Below are 27,980 nucleotides of genomic sequence, written 5' to 3'. Positions count from 1 at the left end.
TCGATGTGCATCGGGCTCTGATCTGGCTGTGGTTTAACATCTAAGAATTGAAATAGTTAAATTCATATTTATGATTTATGTCAACATTATTGTAACAATTATAAAAATCATTGTAATAAATTACTTTACTATTCATGGGCCCTTTAATTGGAATAAATTTGTATATGAGGTAAACTATTTTGGAGACTGGCCAAAGTCATTAATATGACAGTTGTTTTCCATTCGTTTGAAGTGTTTGATTTTTGATTTTTCAATTTGATAAGTCCTTTTTCGTTTTGAATTTTCCTTTGGGTTCGGCATTTAGTTAATTTACCTTTTGTGAGGGCTTCTTTTTTTTTTTTTGTGTGTAACGGGTTGTTGTGTGAATGATTTTTTCCGGATTTTCACACTGATACTTTTCCTGACCGATTTTGATATTTTCATAATTTAGAGTTATCTACCTTGTTGCAGAATGTCAACAAATGAAAACCGGCAACATCTTTAACTTTGATGTTTTCTTGCAGGAAAAGAGCATGATAACGAATTGCATATACATTTTCACATTTCTTTTTCACATATCTTCAGCTCTAAAACTGTTTCAGCCAAGAGAAATAATTCATTTATTAGAAAATTCTTGCTTACTGGCAGTTCTTGTCGATAGTGATGACGTGTTCCTCTCGGAGGATACGGGGCAATTATTGCGGTCGTTGTCTGAGGTTTCTTTTCAATCAGAACCTTATGTACAATTTGGGTACATCAATTTGAAATCCTTTAGGTGGCAAAATAATCAAACGCTACAGACAATAAAACGAGAACATCCTTCAGTGAATGATATAGTTTTATTTCCAAAATCAAAAGTAGATAGAACATGTTTACTTCCAGCAAAACCTTTGATGCCAAAGGTTAATGTGTACAAAGGTTCAAGGTCAATCAATGTATTAGTAGATTTCATCAATAACTATTGTGATACGTACCAAACAGCAAAAGGTAGTGTATCTTATGAAGGTCTTCATAGAAAAGAAATTCTGAAGAACTTGTTTTCAGTATCCAGCATCTCAGATGTTACTTCAAATTATGTGTTTCAAGAGGAAATTGTTGATGGATCATGTGATAAAAATACTAATAAGAAAGAAAACATAATCTGTGAAGATAATCATGAACATCCAAAATCATTTCAGAAAAATATTGACCAAAAACAACATGAGATTCCAAAATGTGAAAGAATAAAAGTTCCATCAAAAGATGTTTTTTTTCATGACTACCTCAAATTATCAAGACCAGTTATTATTGAAGGAGCTATGGAATCATGGCCTGCTATGACAAAATGGTCAAATAAATTCTTGCGTGAAGAATATGGAGATAACAAAGCTCACATTAAACTAACACCAAGAGGAGAATTTGAGGGAGTTGAATCCTCAGAGCTGTGGGACAATTATAAAACATTTAAAATTCCAGAAGCTGTACATAAACAACTTGAGTTTTCTGACTTGGTTGTTGTCCGTCCAGCCACTCTTAGTATGAAATTTTCTGAACTGGTTGATCTAATAGAAAATGTTTCTGATGGAGTCGTAAAAAATGTCTCTGCTTATTTAGAGTATTCATCAATCCCTAACCATTTACCAGAGTTAGAAAATGATATAAGGGAAATGCCATTCATTGTTGATGTTTTAAACAGACAACATTTAAACATTTGGTTTAGTGATGGGAACACACTAGGAAAACTACATTTTGATCCATTTGATAATTTTTTATGCCAGGTAAAAAGTTATGTAGAAATTGAATACAAAGCTTTTATATGAAAAGATTTTTTTATTTAGTAAAATACATTAAACATGTTAAAGGTTTACCAACTGACAATCAACACACTTTCTTTTTACTGATCATGCTGATGATGAATTCTAATAAAAAGACAAGATGTGCATGTACATAATTTTTTTTTACTTACTAGAACACAACTGTGATATCGCGGGTCCGTGACTGAATTAAAGTATATATATATATATATATATATATATATATATATATATATATATATATATATATAAGTAATATAACTATGTGCAAGCCTTATTTTAGTATTAGTATTGTCATGTCGATTATAAGATACAAAGTTTTCTCTGCTATCAAATCTTTCTGTTTGAACCCGTCGAACTGGAACTTATCAATTATTGGTAATATTAATTATTTAGAAAGCAATTTTTTAATCAACAGCATTGTCCTTTATTAGTTATAAATAAAGTTGAATTCTTTGATTCGCTGTTTTACGCCATGCCTGCTAACAAATTGAAAACTACCTATATATATATATATATATATATATATATATATATATATATATATATATATACGCCTTATTTTTAGTCACAGATTTTTAGTATTCGTATTGTTATCTTAGAGAGTCTTACTGATTAAAATACTACAATAGGTAACAATTTGACAATTTAGTAGTGTCAACCCTGTGATTATGACCTGTGTATATAGCATATTAATCCTGAATACACCGTTTGGTGGTGGCCTGTCATATGCGGAACGTACAGATAAGGTAATAGGTAACAGGTCAATATACTATTGGTATCGGTATCGGACTCGACCCGGAACTTCTTAATTATTGGCAATATTAATTACGTGGAAAACAAAAGGGCATGGAGTTGTGTAATTTTTAATCTACATGTACACCTTTGTACTATATTAGTTATATATAAAGTTGAATTCTTTGATTCGTCGTTTTTACGTGATGACGGCTGACAAATTGGACCTCGTAATTTTAGTATTATAGATACATAAAGTACTTTGACCATTATCATGATTATGCTGACATGTGTGATGAATTTGGCTTAAAAAAAAAATTATACCCCATATACAATCATACATTGTTGTCATAGGGACACTATGTTTTCTTTCTGGTCCCTGCACCATCCATTTGTCTGTCCTCTATCTTTCCATCCAGTATCAGTATTTAAAAGATTTAATTTAAGATAAATGTTCAATGTAGTTTACCATGAAGTTGATAATTCCTTATGTACAAAATGTACATTTGTAAATGAAACTTAATGCACCAGTTCATTTAACGGTACATTTTTATGGAATACAATGCATGTACATATATATGTCAAATAAAAGTTGAAACTGATTAATTCACAGGTACTTGATCTGGTAAAAGGTTTAGGTTTATGGTTTTTGATTTCACAATTCACTGAACATGAGAAGGCAATAGTGAGGCACACTGTCCTATGGACACATGTTCTTCAAAATGTGGCCTGATCTACAAATTATGTATCGGTCAACAGTTTTTTTTTTTAATGTATACAAAGTCATTTGTATAGTACAAGTGCAGATCTCTCATTAATGGAATGAAATAATCTTGGTAAATGAAACTGTCTATAGAAAATTTAAAGTCAATGTGCTGATTAGAGTGCTGATCAGATTTTGTCTTGATTTTGTCTTCCATTTGCATTATTTTTTTGTATTTAAGTGTCTAATTTTTTGTACAGTGTATTGTCAAAATAAAAATTGAATAAAGCTGTTCCTGGATCTATAAACTAACTAATTATATAATTAGTTGAAAAGTTTAACTTAAATTGTCCATTGCCATCACATGCATTATAACTTAAATAATTTTTTTAATGGTTTCGAGATATCAAACTTATTATCTTTTTATTTATTTTTAGATTAGTGGACAAAAACAAGTTTTATTATTTGAACCACATGACAATACAAGGCTATATGAAGCTCACATTCCAGAGGCCATGTTAGCCTACAACCATTACACTAAACAGTTTACCAGGAACCAGTTGGCACAGAGTACATCCATGGTTATGTCCCCTGTTGACATAAAGAAGGTTGATTTGAAAGTGGGTTTCTGTGGTGTCTAAGAGCTTATCTTTTAAGTATTTTTTTCATATTTTTATCACATGCATTATAAGTAGATTAGTACATGTAGTGTTAAGTTTTATAACTGAATCAATTTACATTTTGATCATGATCAAACAGTTCAGGGAAACAGAGTAACTTTAAATGCTTTATACATTTATACATGTACATATATTTGCATTAGGTCAATTTCATCTGTATCTTTTTTTTTAACAAGTCTTCTTTTTAATATAAGTAAGCTAACCTGATCAAATTATTAGATGTTTTAGTTTTTCTAATTGCTCACTAATTTTTCATGGCTTATTAATAAAAAAAATCTTACAAGAAAAAGGAAAATTAAAACCTATTATCATGATTATTTAGAAGTTTTTATTGATTCAATGGCTAATTTAATCTACACAATATTTTCTATTAACAATGATTAATTCTTATCTTTAGTACTATATTATCACTTTCATCACTTATATAGCTCTTCAACTGTTTTTGGTTTTTATACATGTTCAGCCCTGACTTTCTAATACATGTATTCAGCTGTAAGCGTTCCTGATGAAGGTAAATCCAGATAAGCGTTTTGGAGGCATGAAATTAATAATGTGTTGTTTTCATTTTTTATGACTGACTATATCGTAGTCTAAAATATTTGGTGCTTACTGATATATTTCTTTAAAAAAATCAACATTTCAAAAAGTTGGTGAGTATATATCAATTGTGAAGTTGATAATTTTGGCTGTAATGACTGTTTAAAAACAAATCTTTTGAAACATTTTCTTTGTCTGAGCATCTGAGTGCAGGTCATGCTTATTCCTTTACTATTCATAATTTCAGTCTTAAATATATCATGTATGTCTTATTTCTTGACTTGATGAATGGATTCTTAGATGACTTAATACAAATTCATTCAGAGAAGTGATTCAAGCCCAAAGTCAGTGTTATGTATCTCCCTTTCAACCTTCATATGCAAAATTAAGTTGTAGCCAACAAAAATCTAACTATCTGAAAAAGAAAAAATCTAGTAATCCTTTAAACTCATTGGAATGTCATTTTTTTTTAATATATGATGATTGCAAACAACATATTACCTTGTAAGAGTTGCTGGTCAAAAACCATTGAACTCCAAAAGGAAACAAAAGTGTTTAATCCCAGACCAAATGTATTCAGGTTTCATTTGTCTTCCTTTATGTACTTCAATCCAGACACCACAGAATATCAGTAACGGTGAGCATATAGAGAATGGTGGAAGATTATATATTTTAGCCCATGTTACCCCTACATGTATTTGTCAAAGGTTTGACAGAAATAGTTGTGTCCTTGCATATATAATATTACTAAATTATATTTTTTCTGATAAAAGTAATTATATGGCTCTTATAATAATATTTCATAGTAAGTAACTATGAATTACCTAGTTTTTTAGTTTTTTGTTTAACTTTTTGGAAAATAATATTATGGTTTGTAGTAAAAGAAACACATCACTTGAGGCTTTACATGTCTATTTATGCTTATATTAACACTGTTTCTGTATTTGTTTAAGGCTGCCATTTTTCAAGTGAAATTTTAATGTATTTATATTTTGTACTGCTTTAATCGGTGTTGGTTAAATAAAAGTCATGAAGATATCACTGACGAATTAATTAATATACATCCGAATTCTGTTTTCTGAACATTTCTTTTTTTTTAATGTTGCTGGTTATATTTGAAGTGACATTCAGAGCATGGCTATTTAGAAATATATTAACACTAGTTATCCTTGTCCATTGGTTTATAGTGACAAATTATTATTGACAAATGCATGTAATTCTATACTTATGGTTAGAGTTGTATGATATTGAACATTTTATTGTGAAGATAACTTGAAAAACACACTGTTTAAAAAAATTAGATAAACAATTAACATCAACGAGACAACAACCTAACGTCTGAAACAACGAGACAACAACCTAACGTCTGAAACAATGAGACAACAACCTAACATCTGAAACAATGAGACAACAACCTAACGTCTGAAAAAATGAGACAACAACCTAACATCTGAAACAATGAAACAACAACCTAACGTCAGAAACAATGAGACAACAACCTAACATCAGAAACAATGAGACAACAACCTAACGTCTGAAACAACGAGACAACAACCTAACATCTGAAACAACGAGACAACAACCTAACGTTTGAAACAACGAGACAACAACCTAACATCTGAAACAATGAGACAACAACCTAACATCTGAAACAATGAGACAACAACCTAACGTCTGAAACAATGAGACAACAACCTAACGTCTGAAACAATGAGACAACAACCTAACGTCTGAAACAACGAGACAACAACCTAACATCTGAAACAACGAGACAACAACCTAACATCTGAAACAATGAGACAACAACCTAACATCTGAAACAATGAGACAACAACCTAACATCTGAAACAATGAGACAACAACCTAACATCAGAAACAATGAGACAACAACCTAACGTCTGAAACAATGAGACAACAACCTAACATCTGAAACAATGAGACAACAACCTAACATCTGAAACAATGAGACAACCTAACATCTGAAACAATGAGACAACAACCTAACATCTGAAACAATGAGACAACAACCTAACATCTGAAACAACGAGACAACAACCTAACATCTTAAACAACGAGACAACAACCTAACGTCTGAAACAATGAGACAACAACCTAACGTCTGAAACAACGAGACAACAACCTAACGTCTGAAACAATGAGACAACAACCTAACATCTGAAACAATGAGACAACAACCTAACGTCTGAAACAATGAGACAACAACCTAACATCTGAAACAATGAAACAACAACCTAACGTCAGAAACAATGAGACAACAACCTAACATCAGAAACAATGAGACAACAACCTAACGTCTGAAACAACGAGACAACAACCTAACATCTGAAACAACGACACAACAACCTAACGTTTGAAACAACGAGACAACAACCTAACATCTGAAACAATGAGACAACAACCTAACATCTGAAACAATGAGACAACAACCTAACGTCTGAAACAATGAGACAACAACCTAACGTCTGAAACAATGAGACAACAACCTAACGTCTGAAACAACGAGACAACAACCTAACATCTGAAACAACGAGACAACAACCTAACATCTGAAACAATGAGACAACAACCTAACATCAGAAACAATGAGACAACAACCTAACATCTGAAACAATGAGACAACAACCTAACATCTGAAACAATGAGACAACAACCTAACATCAGAAACAATTGAGACAACAACCTAACGTCTGAAACAATGAGACAACAACCTAACATCTGAAACAATGAGACAACAACCTAACATCTGAAACAATGAGACAACCTAACATCTGAAACAATGAGACAACAACCTAACATCTGAAACAATGAGACAACAACCTAACATCTGAAACAACGAGACAACAACCTAACATCTTAAACAACGAGACAACAACATAACGTCTGAAACAATGAGACAACAACCTAACGTCTGAAACAACGAGACAACAACCTAACGTCTGAAACAATGAGACAACAACCTAACATCTGAAACAATGAGACAACAACCTAACATCTGAAACAACACAATAAATCCCAAATGAACAAATCTCAGTTTTTATATAGAATAGACCGTTGGTTTTCCTGTTTGAATTGTTTAACACCAGTCATTTCATAGACATTTATGGCTTGTTGTTCGCTGTGAGCTTAGGCTATGTGTTGAAGGTCATACTTAGATAATTGAGGTAATAGGGGTATAGTGGTATATATAGTCAATGCAACTGGGACCAATGTCAACAAAAAATCCTGAATAATATAGAAATTTTTGTCTAGAAAATATATTGATGATTTTCATCCGTTAACAAAAACTTCTAAAGATCCGTCATTACTAGTAGATGCATTTGTTTGATATGTAACAAGTGAACTCCATTATTACAGAGGTTTCCTAAGTTTGCAAGCACTTATCCACTGAACTGTACATTAAATGAAGGGGATGTCCTTTTTATGCCCTCGTTCTGGTGGCATGAAGTACAATCTGCTCCAAACAGGAAAGAAAAACGAAATCTAGCAGTAAATTATTGGTAAGAATGAAATTTCATTTTGTGTATGCCTACTTTTTTGTTTGGTTTTACTAATGAAAAAGTTTCATTTACCAAGTACCTACTTTTTTTATGGATTCATCATAATTTAACATAGTTTACGTTGTATGTGTAATACAGAAATATCCCTTTTTTGTCAAACACAGTGATTGATATATTTTCAATGACTTTTTTCTTGATGAAAGTAGAAACAAGACATGATCTTTCTAATTAATGAACTTTTTGTTTTATTTTGTGGATTTTTTTTGTGGATATTCATATGATAATATGGTTTCATTTATTATTAGAAATACTAAGTTAAAGATTTTTCTTGCAGGTATGAACCATTCCTGATCAAGGAGTTTCCATGTCCCACATGTAAACTGGACGTTAACCCAAAGTATAGACACTTGTTATAATAATTGATTTCTTTTACATGTTTATATTATAATAAAATGTCTCTACAAGGTAACCTGTTTTCCTCTTTGCTGCACATTTTTTTGGGGGAAGATAAATATTACTTTCCAACAGCAATATTAAACATAAAAAAAAATCAAATCTGTGACTTAAAAAAATGTTACATGTCTGTATGAAAAATATCAACCCAAACAACACAGTAACAAGGTATGTAGATGTCAACCTATTTGTGATGATCATAATAGATTGATTGATTGCTTAATTAATGCTTTTTGTCCAGTGGCAAATATTCCATACATGTTCAGAATGAGAAAAAATTACAACAAATACAACTGTACTCATCATAATTGCCAGGATTTTAAAATTGTGTACGCTAGACACACTTTTTCTTCTTCAAAAGACGTGTGAGTGGCAGTTGAATAATGTTAAAATGGCAAAAGATATTACAAAGTTGAAGAGCATTGAGGACCCAAATTCCTTAAAATTTTGCCCTCAAGGTATATACAAGTAGGGAGGTGTGGCTAATGATGCATAAATATATCCACCAGAGTTTAAACGGTGATAGATATGTTGATTGTTGATCAATAAAAAAATGTGCCCCAACTGTATATTGTAGATAACATCCAAAATGCATAGTTTTTATATAGATGCATAATGCTGTGCACAAAAATGGATTTTTTTATTTTCAGTTTTCAACCCCAAAATGAAAAAGTTGCCAATTTTTGATAATTGAAGAAACTTCAGGTTTTTCCATTTTTTAACTTGGAAATATCAGTATAACTGACTTTCGTGTTTAGATTTTAATCAATAATTTTTTGCTGACGACCAATTTGAAAGTGACTAATTTCAGACTTGATTTTTTTAGGTTTTTCGGTCTGTGCGACCGTTCGTCCGACTGTGCAACTTTTTTTTCCGTCTGTCCCACTTCAGTTAAAGTTTTGGTTAAAGGTAGATTTTGATGAAGTTGACGCCTAATCAACTTGAAAGTTTGTTCCCCATAATAAGATCTTTCTAATTATAATTCCAAATAAATCGTGACCCCAATTTCATGGTCCACTGCACATACAAAATGATGGTGCGAGTAGGCCATCCGTGGGTGTTGCTAAACGGCGGAAACGGAAAATGGAACAGAATACGGAACGGAAAACGGAAACAGAAAGAATTAACATCTTTTCTTTTTGGTAATTCTATCTACATAAGCATGTTTTATAAAGTATAACACAATATGGTACAAGAAAGAAAAACAGAGGAATAAATCTAAAATAAAAGATTTTAAAGCATAAATATAAAAAAGAAGATGTGGTATGATTGCCAATGAGACAACTCTCCACAAGAGACCAAATAACACAGACATAGAAAAAAAACCTATAGGTTACTGTACGGCCTTCAACAATGTGCAAAGCCCATATCGCATAGTCAGCTATAAAAGACCCCGAAATGACAAATGTATTTAACAATTCAAACGAGAAATCTAACGGCCTAATGTATGTACAAAAAAATGAACGAAAAACAAATATGTAATACATCAACAAACGACAATTACTGAATAACAGGCTCATACATACAGAATGTGGCGGGGATAAACATGTTAGCGGAATCCCAATCCCCCCTCTAAAGAATTGAAATAATTAGTAGTACCGTGACATGATGAGACTATGTTTTTGATATATTTGATAAGGTCATGCTCATGTATAGTCTGGGCATTGGCCTCGATTCTATAAATAGGCTGTGAAGTAATAAACTTTTTGAGAAAATGGTTTTCATCGTTTTTTCTTTGGTGTTTTTTTACTTGCCGTGAATTAATATTAGTGATGTGGTGTATCTTGTTGCGTTGTTCTGCATTGGTGATTTTCGTTATCTTTTCTTGTCTAATGGAAAGAAAACGTAAAAGAAACCTAAAGGGACAATCATGGTGTATGGACAACAAACCGATAAGGAAACCCGGGAATTAGAATAGAAACTTGAATACACTTTATTTTCATATAAAAATTGACAAAATCACTCACTATACAAGAACTTTCTTACCCGATACAATACTGAAGTACGCTGTTTTGTATTAAGGTACTAACACGATACGGAATGGAATATCTCCCATTTTTAGGCAGTTAAGCTGCCTTATGCGATCGCCCTAGATTTGTGTTCTACCCAATAAATGTTGAAATATATGCCATTGTTATTATCTAGCTGGATATTATGTTATTTATAACTAATTGGACAGTTTTTTCATACTTTAAATTCTTGATTACAAAAAATATGATCAGAAAAACCTTAAATGATCGTCGATTTATCCAAAAGTTTTGAAGTTGCACATATGAAGTAGGGTACATTAGGAATCTTTATGTAGTTTATTATCCCCAGAGATTTTGGCTAAGCTGTCAAAGAACAAACGTATGACATGTTTAATCGCCGAAAATCTCAAAATACAAGTAGTTTAGATTTCCCAAATGGCAAAAATATATGTAAAAGAATGAAAAAACAGAAAATATTTTGTACTGAAACTCAAAATTACTTTTTGACAAATTTTATGTCAAAATCCAATACAATGTGAGTCTTTGTGACAGCTGGGAACAGTATATCTAACAATATATATGGTCCTGGTGACAGTATAAATTTTCTTTATCAGTAATAAATGTTGGTAAAGCAAGTTGGATGCTTTTAAAGTGTAAACATATTACTGCAATTTCAATGGGTATTTTTTTCTCAATTTTAATGGGTCAGTTAAAATAGCTGGAAGTTTTTTTATTTTACACATATAGTGCAACTAGATTATATGATACCTTAATGTCAGCAAATCATATATGTATGTGGAGTCCTTTGGGGCACTCTAGCCCCTCCTGTTTGATAACTTTGAAACGGATGAGATCGCCATCTCTCAACCATATACATTAATGTATGGGAGTATATAACTGATCAAATGAAATATAGGTGAAGTCCCTAGGGTCACCCACCACCTCCTGCTTTAGAACTTGGAAACAGTCGAGATCCCCTACCCTCAATCATATTTATTTATGTATGGGACAATATAACCAATCAAATGAAATACAGGGGGAATTCCTGGGGTCACCCCACCCCTCCTGTTTGGGAACTTTGAAACAGTCGAGATCCCCACCCCTAAACCATATATATTCATGTATGGGACAATATAACAAATCATATGAAATATAGGTTGAGTTCGTAGGGCCACTCTACCCCTTCATGTTTGAGAATTTGAAAACGGATGAGATCCCCACCCATAAACCATATATATTCATGTAGACAATATAACAAATCAAATGAATTATAGGGGAGTCCCTAGGGTCACTACACCCTCCTGTTTGAGAACTTGGAAACAGTCGAGATCCTCACCCCTTAACCATATATACTCATGTATGGGACTGAAGAACAAATCAAATAAAATATAGGGGGAGTCCCTGCGGTCACCCCATTCCTCCTGTTGTTTGAGATCTTGGAAACAGTCGAGATCCCACCTTTAACTTAAACCAAATATTTTCATGTAAGGGACAAAAGGACTAATCAAATGAAATATAGGGAGAATCCTAAGGGTCACCCTACCCAATCCTGTTTGATAACTTGGAAACAGATGAGATCCCCTCCCCTCAACCATATATATTCATGTATTGGACAATATAACAAATCAAATGAAATCTAGGGGAAGTCACTGGGGTCCCTCACCCCCTCTTGTTTGAAAACTTGATAACGGTCGAGATCCCCATCCCTAAACCATATATATTCATGTATGGGACAATATAAAAAAATCAAATGAAAAATAGGGGTAGTCCCTAAGGTCATCCCACACCCTCTTGTGTGTGTTTTGAGAACTTGTAAAAGATTGAGATTCCAACTCCTAAACCATATTCATTCCTGTTTGTCATTTCAAAAATATTGAATGACATATAAGGTCAATCTCATAGGCGTCACATATGCATATCACTTTGCTAGACCTAACACCTGTCATTTTATTCCAAACTTAGACTTCATGGAGTTGGGGTGGAGGTGGGAGTCATTTACATTTACTATGGACAGGTCAGTCAGACCTCACCATTGATCCATGTAGCAGTAAACATTAGTCTGATTTGAATCTCATAACTTTTGTACTGTAGAACACAAACTCAGTTTTCTTTCCAGGGAAGCAAGCCCATTCATACTTTTACAAGCTCGTACTAAAGTCAACTTGAACTACTAACAGTTAATTAATACGAACAATTACGATCAACTAGAAGAACTGCAATCATTGCAAATTTGTACCACTGCTGACTCAAGACTCATGACCACGAAAAAAAATATACTTGATATATACGTTGCTATTGAAAACCTTGATAAAATATGAATTATTTGCCTTAATGATTAATTCATTTAATGAACATAAATGTACAATTATATAAGAATGTTTAATGTTTGTTCTTTTCAATCTTTAAAAAAAAAATTGAAGCAACATTGCCACAGTTTTCATAATTATGTTTGCCTCGGTTTTTGGTTAACTGCCTACAGTGCTTACAGCACTTTGATTTAACAATTTAGCTCACTCAGCTGGTACTTTCAATCGGGTTACAACGGAATATGAAAGAAAAAATAGGGGTCATCATTTTTTTTGTAATTCTAATAAGAAAACGTCAACTTTGTCGACAAATTCACTTAGATAAATAGGGAAAATGGGTTTTTTTTTTAAATCAAGATTTTTTTAATGGATGGATATGTTTTTATCACGGAAAAAGACTAGAATAAATACTTTAATACACTTTATTTTTTTGTAAAAATTGACAAAATCACTCTCATAATACAAAAACCAATCTCAGTCGATTACTATACTGAAGTACACTGTTTAGTATTACATGTAGTAGCCTATATGGATATACGATTTGCACAGTGCCTTAACCAGGTAAGTTGTAGTTATGTCATAGTGAAGGGTTTTCAAAATCAATTTGTCCACACTGCTTTAAATATCATGCCGCTTGCCTTAAGTAGCCGTGAATTTAATTTCATAATATTACAATTGAAAATAGTGTCACTAATTAAGTATGCCGTTTTACCAGAGTTGAAAACATTTCATTCAAGATAGGCGAAAGATACCAAAAGGAACATTCAAACTCACAAGTCAAAAATAAACGGACAACGCCTTTACTAAAATGAAAAACAGACAAACAGACAAACAGACAAACATTAGTACACAAAACACAACATATAAACTAAAGCTGAGCAACTCAAACTGCCATCAAAACCTGTGGGTGATCTCAGTTGCTCCTGAAGGGTAAACAGATCCAGCTTCACATGTGACACCGTTAACATAGAAATGTATTTGTATTCATTCACACTAAAGGAATGTTGAAATTTAAAAGTTACTTTTATTCATATTGGTAGTTTTTAGATATTTTGATACTATGTCAAGACAACTGAAAACTCATTCTTTTCTGTCAATTTTCAAACACCTGATTATCCAAGATATCATTGATTTCATTTACTAAATAACACCTGACCCAGGTGAGTTCCTTGAGATACCCCAGAATCAACGTCCTTGTTGGTGTTGTCCGATTTATATTACCACGACGCTTTGCTTGCGGGAAGTATAGGAATATAGGAATGAGTAAACACAACATTGTGTATTACCAGGTTTCCTGTAACTGTTTAATTTCGATTTTAGTAGTTTATATGGGGCTTTTTTCAAAATATAACATACTTATATCTGTAACATGTTCATGTGTCCTTATCGATGTTTAAGCACATAGTTGCAAATGCGATATTTACGTATTATAGCATCGATGATATTATAAAAATCTAGCCGGTTACGTTGGAGTATACTATATGTTGGGGCATCTTGCAGAGAATGTATGTTTGAGATACTTGGCGCAAATGCACAAATGTCTGCTGTTTTACTTTTACCAAGTATTAAGGCAGCAACCATTTTATTTTCTGGGGGGGGGGGGGGGGTGGGGCTATGGGTTTTTTTTCTGGACAAATTTTTTTTTTCGCCTGCGGCGAAAAACAATATATTTCTTTCGCGACAAGTCGAAAACAATTTTTTTCTTTCAATTTTAGCATTACATATAGTGGCAGTTGAGGGTGAAACAAACAAATTTTTTTTCTCAGAATCAAAAACAAATTATTTTTTTCTCCAAAAACTGGAAACAAACTTTTTTTTCAAAAAAAAAACCATATCCCCCCCCCCCCCCCCCCCCCCCCCGAAAATCAAATGGTTGCTGCCTAAGCTGGTGTTGATGATTGATAAAAAAAATGGTGAATAATGATATGATAGCAGCTAATTCATTATATATATTTTTTAGACGTTCTATGGCTTATTTCCGTTGGCCTTCTTACATTTGATGTTTTGAGTCCAATGGGATATTTTAATTTTTTCTCGGCCATACTTAAGTTATTATGTCTTTCCATTTTTTTGGGTACATATTTAGTTGATGTCTAAAGACTTCTTAGTTGATACAATTATAGTGAATTGTTCATTCAATGTTGCTGCTCTGTCATGGTCGTTTTCTGCTGGTATGACTGGTTTAATCTTTAGTGGAGGTATACTTTGAGAGTTGTTATTTATCTGACCTGTTTGAGCTTTTCTCGTCTTTGTTATCCTTTCCAAAATTCATCTCTGAAACTACTGGGCCTAATGTTATCGAATACATTTTAGAAAGTCGTCTGACAGTTTTTGTTAACTTGGCAACAATATATGGTGTTTCTAGTTTAGCAAGTGTGTTGGATAACATGGCTTAAATTAAAGCATAGGGATAAAATGCAAGTGCTGTATTTTGAAAACCGCTATGAATAGCGAAAACCTGATGTGAAAAACATGTTTAGAATGCTGAGCTCTACCTAATTTCAAAATCCTTTCACGTCAAAACGGTCAAATGATTTCTTGTAGGAGTTTTTGCCCTTATATGACGATTATCACCACTTTCTATGTTTGCCTATTATATTGAAATATATGATAAATCAATAGAAATTTTTAATAGCAAAAATTACCAGAACGACAGGGTCAACATGTTCGACCGAGCAAGGGCTATTCCAAGGGCTGAATAGCCAGTCAAGGTCGTTTAAAACTTCCATTTGTTGTTGTAACATGTCCGAAAAATCTTTAGTCGACTCGTTATTGGATTGATTGATTTGATTTTTGGTGTTTTAACGCAATTTTTAAGCACCGTACTTAGGCTATTTCGTGGCGGCCAGTTTTTATTGGTGGATGAAGCCCGAGAAAACCACCGACCTTCGATAGGAAACTGACAGTCCTAGTCAATTAAGATTGGAGTGGAGTGCACCCGCACGAGCGGGGTTTGAGCTCACAAGCTCAGTGTTGACTGGCTAGTGATGACAGTAGTAACTACTTAGATCACTCGGCCACATAGGCCCCCGACTCGTTATTGGAGTTTTCGCTCTTAATGAGTTTACCAATCCTTTGGTGTTTTGGCCAATTATCCTGAAAACTATAAACGATAGCTAGAAACTTTTAAAACATAAATTATCAGCAAGACAAGATCTACAAACAAGTCAAATTTCTGTAATAGTAAGTAGACTTTTTAAAGTAAAGATTGCCCTTAAAGGACGACTTTTTTTATCCTCTCTTGTGTTTAGGGTTTTCATGAACTATTCAAGTCTATAATTTTGGAGAGTTCCCGTTGTTTAAGATGCACATAAATCTAGATTAGTGGCACGTGCTTCTATACGGCCTCTTGTATTTTTTAGCTGCTATGTATTTAAAAAATTGTTTACAGTAACTATTTTCTTTGATATCTAGCTACGATCCTATTGTCAACATTATTGTTGTGTCATTTCGTTATTTCTGTCGTTATTGATTTTCGTAATTCTTCCTCCCCTTAAATTCCGTCCAAATAGATATTTCTTTCCGTTTCCGTCTCCGTTCCGTTTTCCGTTTCCGCCGTTTAGCAACATCCGGAATCCGTGTACTATGTACACATTCTTGATTGCTGCATTCAATATTTTCCATTCTTTTTGTCTTAACCATACTTCCAAATATACAAAAAGATGTGGTCTGATGGCCAATGAGACAACTATCCACAAGAGACCAAATGACACAGAAATTAACAACTATAGGTCATCGTACAGCCTTTAACAATGACCAAAGCCTATACCGCATAGTCAGCTATAAAAGGCCCCGAAATGAGATGTAAAACAATTCAAACAAGAAAACTAACAGCAGATTGAGGCGGTGTAACTATACACTAGACCATATAAAACATTAATGAGTTCAAGACGTAATATATGACATATATAGCTATATTATGGAATTATCGGGGAAAATCAAAGCCCGTCTTCGTAGACTTCTACAATTTATATATTGAAAATGAATTGAGTTGACTCTACAATGGATGATTGTTGATTGGTAATTGCAATATCAAATATTTTCTCACAACATAACTTGTTGATGAACTTAGTAAATTCTAATGATGAAATGCAAAAACGTTTAAAATCATTGTAGAATTTCATGGTAATTAAAAAAGGGAGGACGGATACAAAGTGGACAATAAAAAACGTCGGAGAAAATAGAAACAAAACAATCATAAAAAGATTTATACGAGTAACAAGTAACACACAAACAACAGTAGAAAATACTACAACTAAAATAAAGAATTAAACAACACGAACCCCTATCAAAACTGGAAGGCAACCCATTGGCTAATAGATATTAGAAGATATCGTTTGAGTGACAATGATACAACTCTCCATACTAGTCACAATTTGAAAAGTAAACCATTATAAGTCAAAGAATGGCCTTCAACACGGAGCCTAGACTCACACCGAACAGTTAAGCTATAAAGGGCCCCAAAACGACTAGTTATACCATTCAAACAGGAAAATTAACAATCTAATCTATATAAAAACGACAACCACTGAACATCAGATAAACGTTTAGCGGTTACTGCAATATTAGCGACACCCGTCGTGACACTGCCGGAGTCCTGTTGAAATCTTCCAAAAACAATGATGAAGCATAGCAAAGTTTCTTCAAATCTTATCGAAATAATGATACTAACCAATATGTTTGTAATATAAACCATCATTGTTTTTGTTTTAACCTCGTTTGTCAAAAAGAGGCCAAAGATACAAAACTCAAACTCATTAGACGATAAAAATGTCAATGCAACGGCAAAAGAACGAAAAACGACAACACACAGACAACAGCATAGAAAACCAAACAGGACTGAGCAACACCGGGAAGGGTATACAGATCCTGCTCCACATGTTTCAAAATATAGTGCTGAGTAAGGGCATGTTTATTAAAGCTTGTATACGAATGTTGCCATTTCACCATTATCTCGTGAAACATACAAAACAATGCCATCGTGTCATCGAACGAAAAATAATAAAACTTATAACCTTAGTAAGGGTAAGTTAATTTATTCAAAGGCATGATATCTTTACATACTTTTTTGTTCGTATAAGTAACATGTTGGTTGGCATTGTGTCTTAAGTAAAACCTATAAACGTTCAAAACAATACATGAATGATTATTAAGCAGAACAAATATGAGGTACATTAAGGAAGTTTGCTTTTTGAATGTTTAAAATATGCTATATAACATTCAATTATTTGAAATGTTAACGTTACAAACGCTCATATTGGAATACATAGAGGCACAATGTTTAAAGAAATTGGTGTAAAAACAGGAATTATTTGTATAACATAACGAAGTACTGATTCGTCCCCAAACAATACCTGAATTTGTATTTACTTACATACTTACCAAACATATCTATTTACCCTTTTTCTTCTCCGTGTGAAGATTGTTCGTCGTTCACAGCCAAGTCTTTAAGCATGAATTTAACATACATTATCTTAGTTGCTCTACCGTTTTATATTTGTTCTGAAGATCATGATATCCGTAAACGTAGTAGATTGAGTGAGATATTCTTTTCAAAGGACTGGCGAACGTTGTATGATTATTTCAAAGATAGATGTTCCACTGATACTCCAAGTCAGGTTCTGAAGTGGACAGAAGAATGTATTTTAGTATGTGATGAAGATGGAACTCCACTTTTTCTTGATAGAAGAGGAAACTCTTACGACCTTGGACTCGGGACCTTTAACCTTGAATTTGGTCCAGGACATACAAGATCGCCACTTGATACAAATTTATACCTCGGTGATTCTTGTCCGGATGGTTTTCCTGCTGAATCTATTATATCATTTAACCACACCAATTACCGTAACGATCCGTTTGTTATTGTCTGCAATGAAACACACAAGGTATTTACATGGTTTCAATTATGTCATATATTGCTGTTTTATGTGTGGCATGATTTGCATTTTTCTTTCCTTAGATTTTCAAATATGTAAATTTTAGAGAATGTTTGAAAGAGTGCATAAAGTCGATTCATTTTATTTTACATTTTGTCGTTGTCTTAAAAGATTTAAAGTGTAAGCAAAAACAATGTAAGATTCGAATAAGAAATGTTGAGCTAACCTTTTATCGTATTTATAATAAGACATTATTAAGGTTCAGTATTCTGAGCTTGCAGTATCTTTGGTCACCATTTGCAGTTAACGTTGATGTGACAATATTGGTTATTGTTGAAATGAAGTAGAATGAAATTCAAAACAGTGTGGCTGTGGTCATTGATTGACACATTAAATTCATCCATTGACTGGGACAATTTACGTGAACGTTTGTATGTAACGACCACTGATCACTATGTACTTTTTAAAGACACTTAAACTATGGGGTCACCAAAGGTTCTCAACACCCCAATAAAGTAATTCGAAAAAATTAATCAGAAATAACACGATGTTTTGATTTATACCAATTATATAAATCAAAACATAAAGGTTATTCCTGATTATTTTTTCGAATTACTTTATAATTAAAGGCGTTAAGAAACCTTTGGTGACCTCACAGTTTAAATGTCTATCGTAGGTACGTCGTGAACAGTGGTCGTTACAGACAAACGTTCACGTAAATTGTCCCAGACAATGGATGAATTTAATGTGTCAATCAATGACCACAGCCACACTGTTTTGAATTTCATACTATTTGTTGTTCATTTCTCCGGGATAATATACTAGTCATATTAAATATGTTAGGTACTTTTTGATTTTGAACTAACAAATTTAAGGAGAGAGTTGAGGGTCCAACAAACACTTAATTTAACCCTATCCATTGATTGGATCGCCAGTGAAGGTGATGCACGGCTGAAAACACATTTTATATTCATAAGTATTCTTAATGTCAGCACAACAATGTTATACTTGCAAATTTGCGGAAGCAAATGGTTGTTCTTCCCTCTCCGATATTCGGCTATTGGCATATCGAGACAACACCACCTGCACTGTGTCAATCGATCTAGACTGCTCGGCCACCTAGACTGAACTTTAAATTCAGCCTTTTAAATTCAGCCTTTTGTTAACTTTCCTCGTCAGTAGAATCTAGAGTTGTAACACACAGCATATGATAATTGTATTAGACATGAAAATTGAATTCATTGCAGATTAGCTAAATATCTGTCGTAAATGATCGTATATAGCTTGATTTTATAAACTTAAATATCGACCTCTGAAAATGATCATAGTTTAGAAATACCAAATACAGTTTGAATTTAAATAAAGAGCATAGGCTGATAGTGTTATTCTTGTACATATTAACTGTTTTTCTCTGTATATGTACTTTTGAGTGAATAAATACTACTTCTCTAATTTGCAGGCAGAATTTTTGTCGTTAAGATTCAGTCGATGCCCAAGTGGTGTGGATTTCGAAGCAGTTACGGAAGCCCCAACTTTTGAAGTTCCGGGAGCTGATTGCATGAAGACGATCGGTAATACAACTGATGTCGACCTCGCGCACAATACCTTTACTAGTTACACGTTAGCTGGTACCCGATACGAGCTATGTGGGTATAGATATTGCTGCCATGGTGTGTTGCGCATGTTATCTGGCAGCTGTGATATGGCGGATTTTTGCGATGTAAGTGTTTCAGCGTGACATATAAAAAAGAAGATGTGGTATGATTGCCAATGAGACAACTGTCCACAAGAGACACAGACATTAACAACTATTATAATAGGTCACCGTACGGCCTTCAACATGCATGCATTCCTTCCTTTTTATACGACCGCAAAAATTGAAAAAAAAATCACGTTGGCGTCGTCGTCCGTACTATAACTTTAGTATAAGTGAATAGAAATCTATGAAATTTAAACACAAGGTTTATGACCATAAAAGGAAGGTTGGGATTGATTTTGGAAGTTTTGGTCCCAACAGTTTGGGAATTAGGGGCCAAAAAGGGCCCAAATAAGCATTATTCTTGGTTTTCGCACTATAACTTTAGTTTAAGTAAATAGAAATCTATGAAATTTTGGCACAAGGTTTATGACCACTAAAGGAAGGTTGGGATTGATTTTGGGAGTTTTAGTCCCAACAGTTTAGGAATTAGGGGCCAAAAAAGGGCCCAAATAAGCATTATTCTTGGTTTTCGCACAATAACTTTAGTATAAGTAAATAGAAATCAATGAAATTTAAACACAAGGTTTATGAACACAAAAGGAAGGTTGGGATTGATTTTGGGAGTTGAAGTCCCAACAGTGTAGGAATTAGGTGCCAAAAAGGGGCCCAAATAAGCATTTTTCTTGGTTTTCGCACCATAACTTAAGTATAAGTAAATAGACAAGAGTGCACACACTGAAATATCTCGCCTTCTTTACTAATCATTAATATTATGTTGATAGTCCTAAGTATAAAGCTTGATTACAACTGTCACATAAACTTAACATTAACCAAGATAGCTAAACAAAGACCAATGAACCATGAAAATGAGGTCAAGGTCAGATGAACCATGCCAGGCAGACATGTACAGCTAACAAAGCTTCCATACAACAAATATAGTTGACCTATTACTTATAGTTTAAGAAAAATAGACCAAAACACAAAAACTTCACACTGTGCAATGAACCGTGCAATTGAGGTCATGGTCAAATAAAACCTGCGGGACTGACATATAGATCATAATATATTTCCATACACCAAATATAGTTTACTTTTGGCATATAATATTAGATAAAAAGACCAAAACTTAAAAACTTAACTTTGACCACTGAACCATGAAAATGAGGTCAAGGTCAGATGACATCTGCCCGCTAGACATGTACACCTTACAACCATTCCATACAACAAATATAGCAACCTATTGCATAAATTATGAGAAAAACAGACCAAAACACAAAAACTTAACTATAACCACTGAACCATGAAAATGAGGTCAAGGTCAGATGACACCTGCCAGTTGGACATGTACACCTTCCATTCCTTCCATACACCAAATATACAAGCCCTATTACTTATAGTATCTGAGATATGGACTTGAACACCAAAACTTAACCTTGTTTACTGATCCATGAAATGAGGTCAAGGTCAAGTGAAAACTGTCCGACGGGCATGAGGACCTTGCAAGGTACGCACATACCAAATATACTTATCCTATTACTTATAATAAGAGAGAATTCAACATTACAAAAATTTTGAACTTTTTTTTCAAGTGGTCACTGAACCATGAAAACGAGGTCAAGGACATTGGACATGTGACTGACGGAAAGTTCGTAACATGAGGCATCTATATACAAAGTATGAAGCATCCAGGTCTTTCACCTTCTAAAATATAAACCTTTTAGGAAGTAAGCTAACACCGCCGCCGCCGCCGCCGCCGCCGGATCACTATCCCTATGTCGAGCTTTCTGCAACAAAAGTTGCAGGCTCGACAAAAACTATGAAATTTAAACACAAAGGTTTATGACCATAAAAGGAAGGTGGGGATTGATTTTGGGAGTTTTGGTCCCAACAGTTTAGGAATAAGGGGCCCAAGGGTCCACAATTAAACTTTGTTTGAATTCATAAAAAAAATGAATAATTGGGGTTCTTTGATATGCCGCATCTAACTGTGTATGTAGATTCTTAATTTTTGGTTCCATTTTCAAATTGGTCTACATTTAGGTCCAAAGGGTCCAAAATTAAACTAAGTTTGATTTTAACAAAAATTGAATTCTTGGGGTTCTTTGATATGCTGAATCTAAACATGTACTTAGATTTTTGATTATTGGCCCAGTTTTCAAGTTGTCCAAATTGGGGTCCAAAATTAAACTTTGTTTGATTTCAACAAAAATTGAATTCTTGGGGTTTTTTGATATGCTAAATCTAAACATGTACTTAGCTTTTTTATTATGGGCCCAGTTTTCAAGTTGGTCCAAATCGTGGTCCAAATTTAACTTAAAGTTTGTTTGATTTCAACAAAAAATGAATCCTTGGGGTTCTTTGATATGCTGAATCTAAACAACACTTGTACTTATAATTTTTATTATGGGCCCAGTTTTCAAGTTGGTCCAAATCGTGGTCCAAAATTAAACTTTGTTTGATATCAACAAAAATTGAATCCCTGGGGTTCTTTGATATGCTGAATCTAAACCTGTATTTAGATTTTTGATTATAGGCCCAGTTTTCAAGTTGGTCCAAATTGCGGTCTAAAATTAAACTTTGTTTGATTTCAACAAAAATTGTATATATGGGGTTCTTTGTTATATGCTTAATCTAACCATGTATTTAGATTTTTGATGTTTGGGCCCGGTTATCAGATTGGTCCACATTGAGGTCTAAAGGGTCCAAAATTGAACTTTATTTGATTTCATTAAAAATTGAATTCTTGAGGTTCTTTGATATGATGAATCTAACCATGTATTTAGATTTTGGATATTGGACCATAGTAGGTAATGTCCAATTTAAAATTCAAAGTTTTTAAGTTTAAGTTCTTAGACCACATTCATTATGTGTCAGAAACCTGTATTGTGTCAACTATTTAATCACAATCCAAATTCAGAGCTGTATCAAGCTTGAATGTTGTGTCCATACTTGCCCCAATGTTCAGGGTTCGAACTCTGCAGTTGTATAAAGCTGCGCCCTGCGGAGCATCTGGTTTTTGGTAGATTGAAGATAAAACTAGATCAAGGATTTGAATACCATTGTAATTGCATCATTTGCCGGTGTACCATGTTTAAAAAAAACCCTTACCGACATGCTTTTAGGGTTATTGCATCTAAAAAAATTAACAAAAAATAAATTAACGCGTCTACCAACGTATCGTAAATAGTTTGAGAATAGAACAAAATGTGTCATGCATATACAAAATGTACATAAAAAAAACACTTTTTTATGCCCCATTTATGGACATTATGTTTTCTGGTCTGCGTCCATCTGTTCGTCCGTTCGTCTGTCCCACTTCAGGTTAAAGTTTTGGGTCGAGGTAGGTTTTGATAAAGTTGAAGTCAAATCAACTTGAAACTGAGTACACATGTTCCTTATGATATGTTGATCTTTCTAATATTAATGCCAAATTAGAGATTTTCTCCCATTTTCACGGTACATTGAACATAGAAAATGATAGTGCGGATGGGGCATCCGTGTACTAGGGACACATTCTTGTTTTTTACAGATTCCATTCTTGATTCTAGAAATTTTATGAGATTGAATTATTAATGTAAGTAGTGTATTTTCATTAAGGATAGGATCAAAGTACAGATAATTGTTGATCTGTTGATATAGTTATGTAACACATTGAACTGATGCATAATCAATTTCTCTTTTTAGCGTTTACATCGATGAAACAAAAAAAGAAGAGATAACAGTCGGACAATGGAGATGTATTATCCATGAGTGTAAACATCTTTGAATTAAATACAATTTTATCTCAAGCAGACAGTTTATTCATACTACCTTGCTATACAAATCATATACCGGATGCCCAAAACGAAACATGTTTATGAATATAGAATGAAATTCAAAACAGTGTGGCTGTGGCCATTGCTTGACACATTAAATTCATCCATTGACTGGGACAATTTAGGTGAACGTTTGTATGCAACGACCACTGCTCACTATGTACTTTTTAAAGACACTTAAACTATGGGGTCACCAAAGGTTCTCAACAGCTTAATAAAGTAATTCGAAAAATTAATCAGAAATAACACGATGTTTTGATTTATATCAATTATATAAATCAAAACATAAAGGTTATTCCTGATTAATTTTTCGAATTATTTTATAATTAAAGGCGTTAAGAAACCTTTGGTGACCCCACAGTTTAAATGTCTATCGTAGGTACGTCGTGAACAGTGGTCGTTACAGACAAACGTTCACGTAAATTGTCCCAGTCAATGGATGAATTTAAGTGTCAATCAATGGCCACAGCCACACTGTTTTGAATTTCATTCTAAGTATAATTTAAAGCGGCATTACCTACGAAAAGGTATTTCGCTTTTACCAGTCACTTTGATCACTACAAGCTGAAAGTTAGTTTTGTTTTGAAAAATGTCAGGTTTTTCTCTGACGGTTTATTACGTCTTTACACTATATTCACGGGAGGTTGGATGTGTACTAATTGATATTTTAGTCGTTATTTTAGATGCATGAATTGTTTACATGAGTTATTATAGGCTTTGAACTAGCTGTTAGTAACTGCAAGCACTCTCATATCTAAAAACCTGTAGTGTCTTTCCGTTGTGTGGATGCGTACCCGTCCACGCCAACTCTGGTGTTTTTGTTAGATGTAGTTCTATTTGTATTTATTTGATGAGTTCAGCCTTTTTCAGTTGAATTTTATAGTTTGTTCTTATGTTGTACGGTTACACCACTTTCCAGGGTAAGGGGAAGTTTTGCGCCTTCAAACGAGTTTAACCCCGCTACATTCTGTATGTGCTGTCCCAAGTCAGGAGCCTGTAATTCAGTAGTTGTCGTTTATTGCTGTGTAAAATATTTGTTTTTCGGTCATTATTTTGGACATAAATTAGGCCGTTAGTTTTCTTGGTGAATTGTTTATTTTGTCATTTTGAAGCCTTTTATAGCTGACTATGCGGAATGGACTTTGCTAAAAGTTGAAGGTCATATGCATTGACCTATAGTTGTTAATGTCACTGTCGTTTGGTCTCTTGTGAAGAGTTGTCGCAATGGAAATCATACCACATCTTCTTTTGTATACTATAAGAAACACATGAATAACCTCCATGATATTCCCGGTATTGTCATTATGTATACATGAACTTGCAAAGCCGCTAGTATATATTACACTGCATCATATGGCCTTAACTAATGTACCGGCATTCGCAAAACTGCAACAACCCTATAATATATTCAGACACCTATAATACCAAAAGGAATATTTATACTAGGTTTTCAAAGAATTTTAACATATGTCATGAATTATATATATATAAATGCAACATGTTGTAAAAAAAAAATTGAATCGAATTCGCAGTGAGTTGAACAGATGTAAACAGAGAGCCCAATTTTAATAGTGGCAAGTTATGCCTGGTAATATATCATTGTGGGAATACTTTAGGAGCAGCAGTCCAAGTCTGAAAAGCGAGTCATGAATGACCATCCATCCAATCATTTTTTTTTTACTAAAATCAAATGTAGTAATGTGACTCAAATACAAAGGCTTTCAAACTGCAATACTTCAAACAAAAGTTAGAATGCTCTCTAATGGAATGTCCGATTGATTGTACAGGATGTACATATATATATATATATACGTACATGTAAGTTTGATGTGTACAGTTTAACAAGCACATGCTTGGTAAATACTAAGCCCTGAGCACGTAAATCTTCTGAAGTTTAGTTGATGACATTTTCCTGTAGCACTGAAATTATTCTCTCTTTTCCTTATATGATTAAAAGCTGTGGGAATAAAAATGAGAATGGAAATGTGTCAAAGAGAAAACAACCCGAACAAAGAGCAGAACAACAGCCGATGGCCACCATTGAATCTTCCAAACAGCGAGAGATAGAAACCGTATCCAAAAGGCGTGTTTCTTATACTTCAATATGATAGCTTCCTTATGATACAAAATACCAAATATACAGCATGCCAAGAAATCCCAACAACATTAAAACAAATAACGTTACCATAAGAAAATAACAAGAATCGTACGATTTGTATTTACACAAAAATTTCTCTGTGTTTTTTTACATATGCTAAATAATGATAGAGATGTCAACTATAAAAGCCCTCCGTTACTGTGAGAACTCTAATATCGATACTTTGAATTGTTTTTGTTGGCTTTTTTAGTTGTTCTTCTGCTTATTAATAGTATATGATCTGAAAAGTCCATGCAGTCCTTACCAAAAAGTAAACATTTTTTTCCTATTTTGTATAAGAATTTTATCTTATGTACATACTGTTACACCAGGCACTGAGTCTGTTCCAGATAAGGGAGACAATTTAGCTATCACAAATGTTTAACACCACCACAGTAGTAACATAGCCAGGATTCAAAATATAAATCAGGGGTTGACGTTTGTTGCTGTTCGTAATATTAGTTTATCGTTTTTTTGTTTGTCATTTCAACCAGGCTGTGGATTTTTTTCTTTTGAATTGTTTCGCGATTTGTCATATCGGGTTATTTTATAGCTGACTATACCGTTTTGCTCAATGTCAAAGGTCGTACAGAGACATATATTTGCTTACATCCAGGTGTGTTTTCGTTACAATTTTGAATATAATCGTCGAAACAATATGCTAAAAATAATCAAAACCAAATATACCAGCGCTAATATCAACGTATGCAAAGCTAATTTTACACGTCTGAGGGAATACATGTACATGCACATGTTTTGATAAAAGAGGAAAGACATATGTACCACAAGCTTATTTCCCAATGGGGATATATTAAAAAACTTCTTCAACTTTTTCATAATTTACAGTATCCTTGTACATTTGCATGTGTATACATGTTCGTTTAACGATTTTAACAACATTATGTCTTGTTACTGAAATATGTTTTAACAAGCAGAAATATGGCTTTGAAACGGCATTATTTAAAGAAAAAAATGTGTGCAAATTTCGAGTATTGCTCACCCCCGTTAAAAGAAAAAAAAATGAACAAGTACATTATAACCCAAATTTATATAAAAAAAATGACACGCGAGTCAAACAACCTCAGTAGAATTCGCCATGTACCCCTCTGCGCAATACCTATATGTATTTGGTCCGAGACCACAGTTATTTCGTTGTGCATTTCTTTTAGACAATTAAAATCCCACCTACGCTTTCTCAATAATATTTTCCAGTGTGTTGTACTATACTACTTTTGGGACAAATTATATACAAAGTACAGAAAATTTCATCAGCTGCTAATTTTTACCTTTTCAGCTGGAACGAAGCACTACTTGACTTTGAAAGTTATGACCCAAATTTTTTACAGTGTATTTTACTATTTGAGTCATAAAACATGAAGAAATAAATTTGGAAAGGGTATAAAAAAAATGGCATGAAACGAACTGTCCACACTAGGGACTACATTCGTACAAGTGAAAGTATCGATTTCAATGATAATGCATCTGCATTGTACAGCCATGTCAGTCGGGAAAGCCAAACACATAATACGTTAAACGAAAAAGTAAACCACTAAAACTGTCGAACGAGATTTACTTAAAATACCTTGTTGTGTTGTGTTGATATATTTTGCTTATAAAGTTAATTTCTAGATAAACATTCCTAAGTTATGTTAAGGTAAATCAAATTCTAAACTTTTGTCAACGAGTTTTAGTTGATGTCTAAATTAATGTAACAGAAACACGGCCGTTTTGTTCTGAAGTTTTCATCAAATTCATATTCCCTCTGTACAATATTACAGT

At 33.4% G+C, this 27,980-nt stretch overlaps 1 protein-coding gene and 1 long non-coding RNA gene across 2 annotated transcripts; both read left to right on the top strand.

Annotated features, from left to right (window-relative positions):
- The first annotated feature begins 432 nt into the window (after positions 1 to 432).
- Positions 433 to 8,414, top strand: LOC143082953 (jmjC domain-containing protein E-like). The gene is made up of 4 exons (XM_076259009.1): positions 433 to 1,736; positions 3,648 to 3,830; positions 7,803 to 7,945; positions 8,280 to 8,414. The coding sequence occupies exons 1-4, from the start codon at positions 462 to 464 to the stop codon at positions 8,359 to 8,361; spliced, it is 1,683 nt and encodes a 560-aa protein (XP_076115124.1). The 5' UTR covers positions 433 to 461; the 3' UTR covers positions 8,362 to 8,414.
- A 9,683-nt stretch (positions 8,415 to 18,097) lies between these two features.
- Positions 18,098 to 24,037, top strand: LOC143081676 (uncharacterized). The gene is made up of 3 exons (XR_012980023.1): positions 18,098 to 18,559; positions 20,010 to 20,270; positions 23,934 to 24,037. It is a non-coding gene; the product is annotated as an uncharacterized LOC143081676 (long non-coding RNA).
- Positions 24,038 to 27,980: the final 3,943 nt, after the last annotated feature.

The sequence above is a fragment of the Mytilus galloprovincialis genome, chromosome 7 (assembly GCF_965363235.1).
Source record: "Mytilus galloprovincialis chromosome 7, xbMytGall1.hap1.1, whole genome shotgun sequence".
Classification (NCBI taxonomy): Eukaryota; Metazoa; Mollusca; class Bivalvia; order Mytilida; family Mytilidae; genus Mytilus; species Mytilus galloprovincialis.
This window is presented reverse-complemented; position numbering and strand designations above follow the sequence as displayed.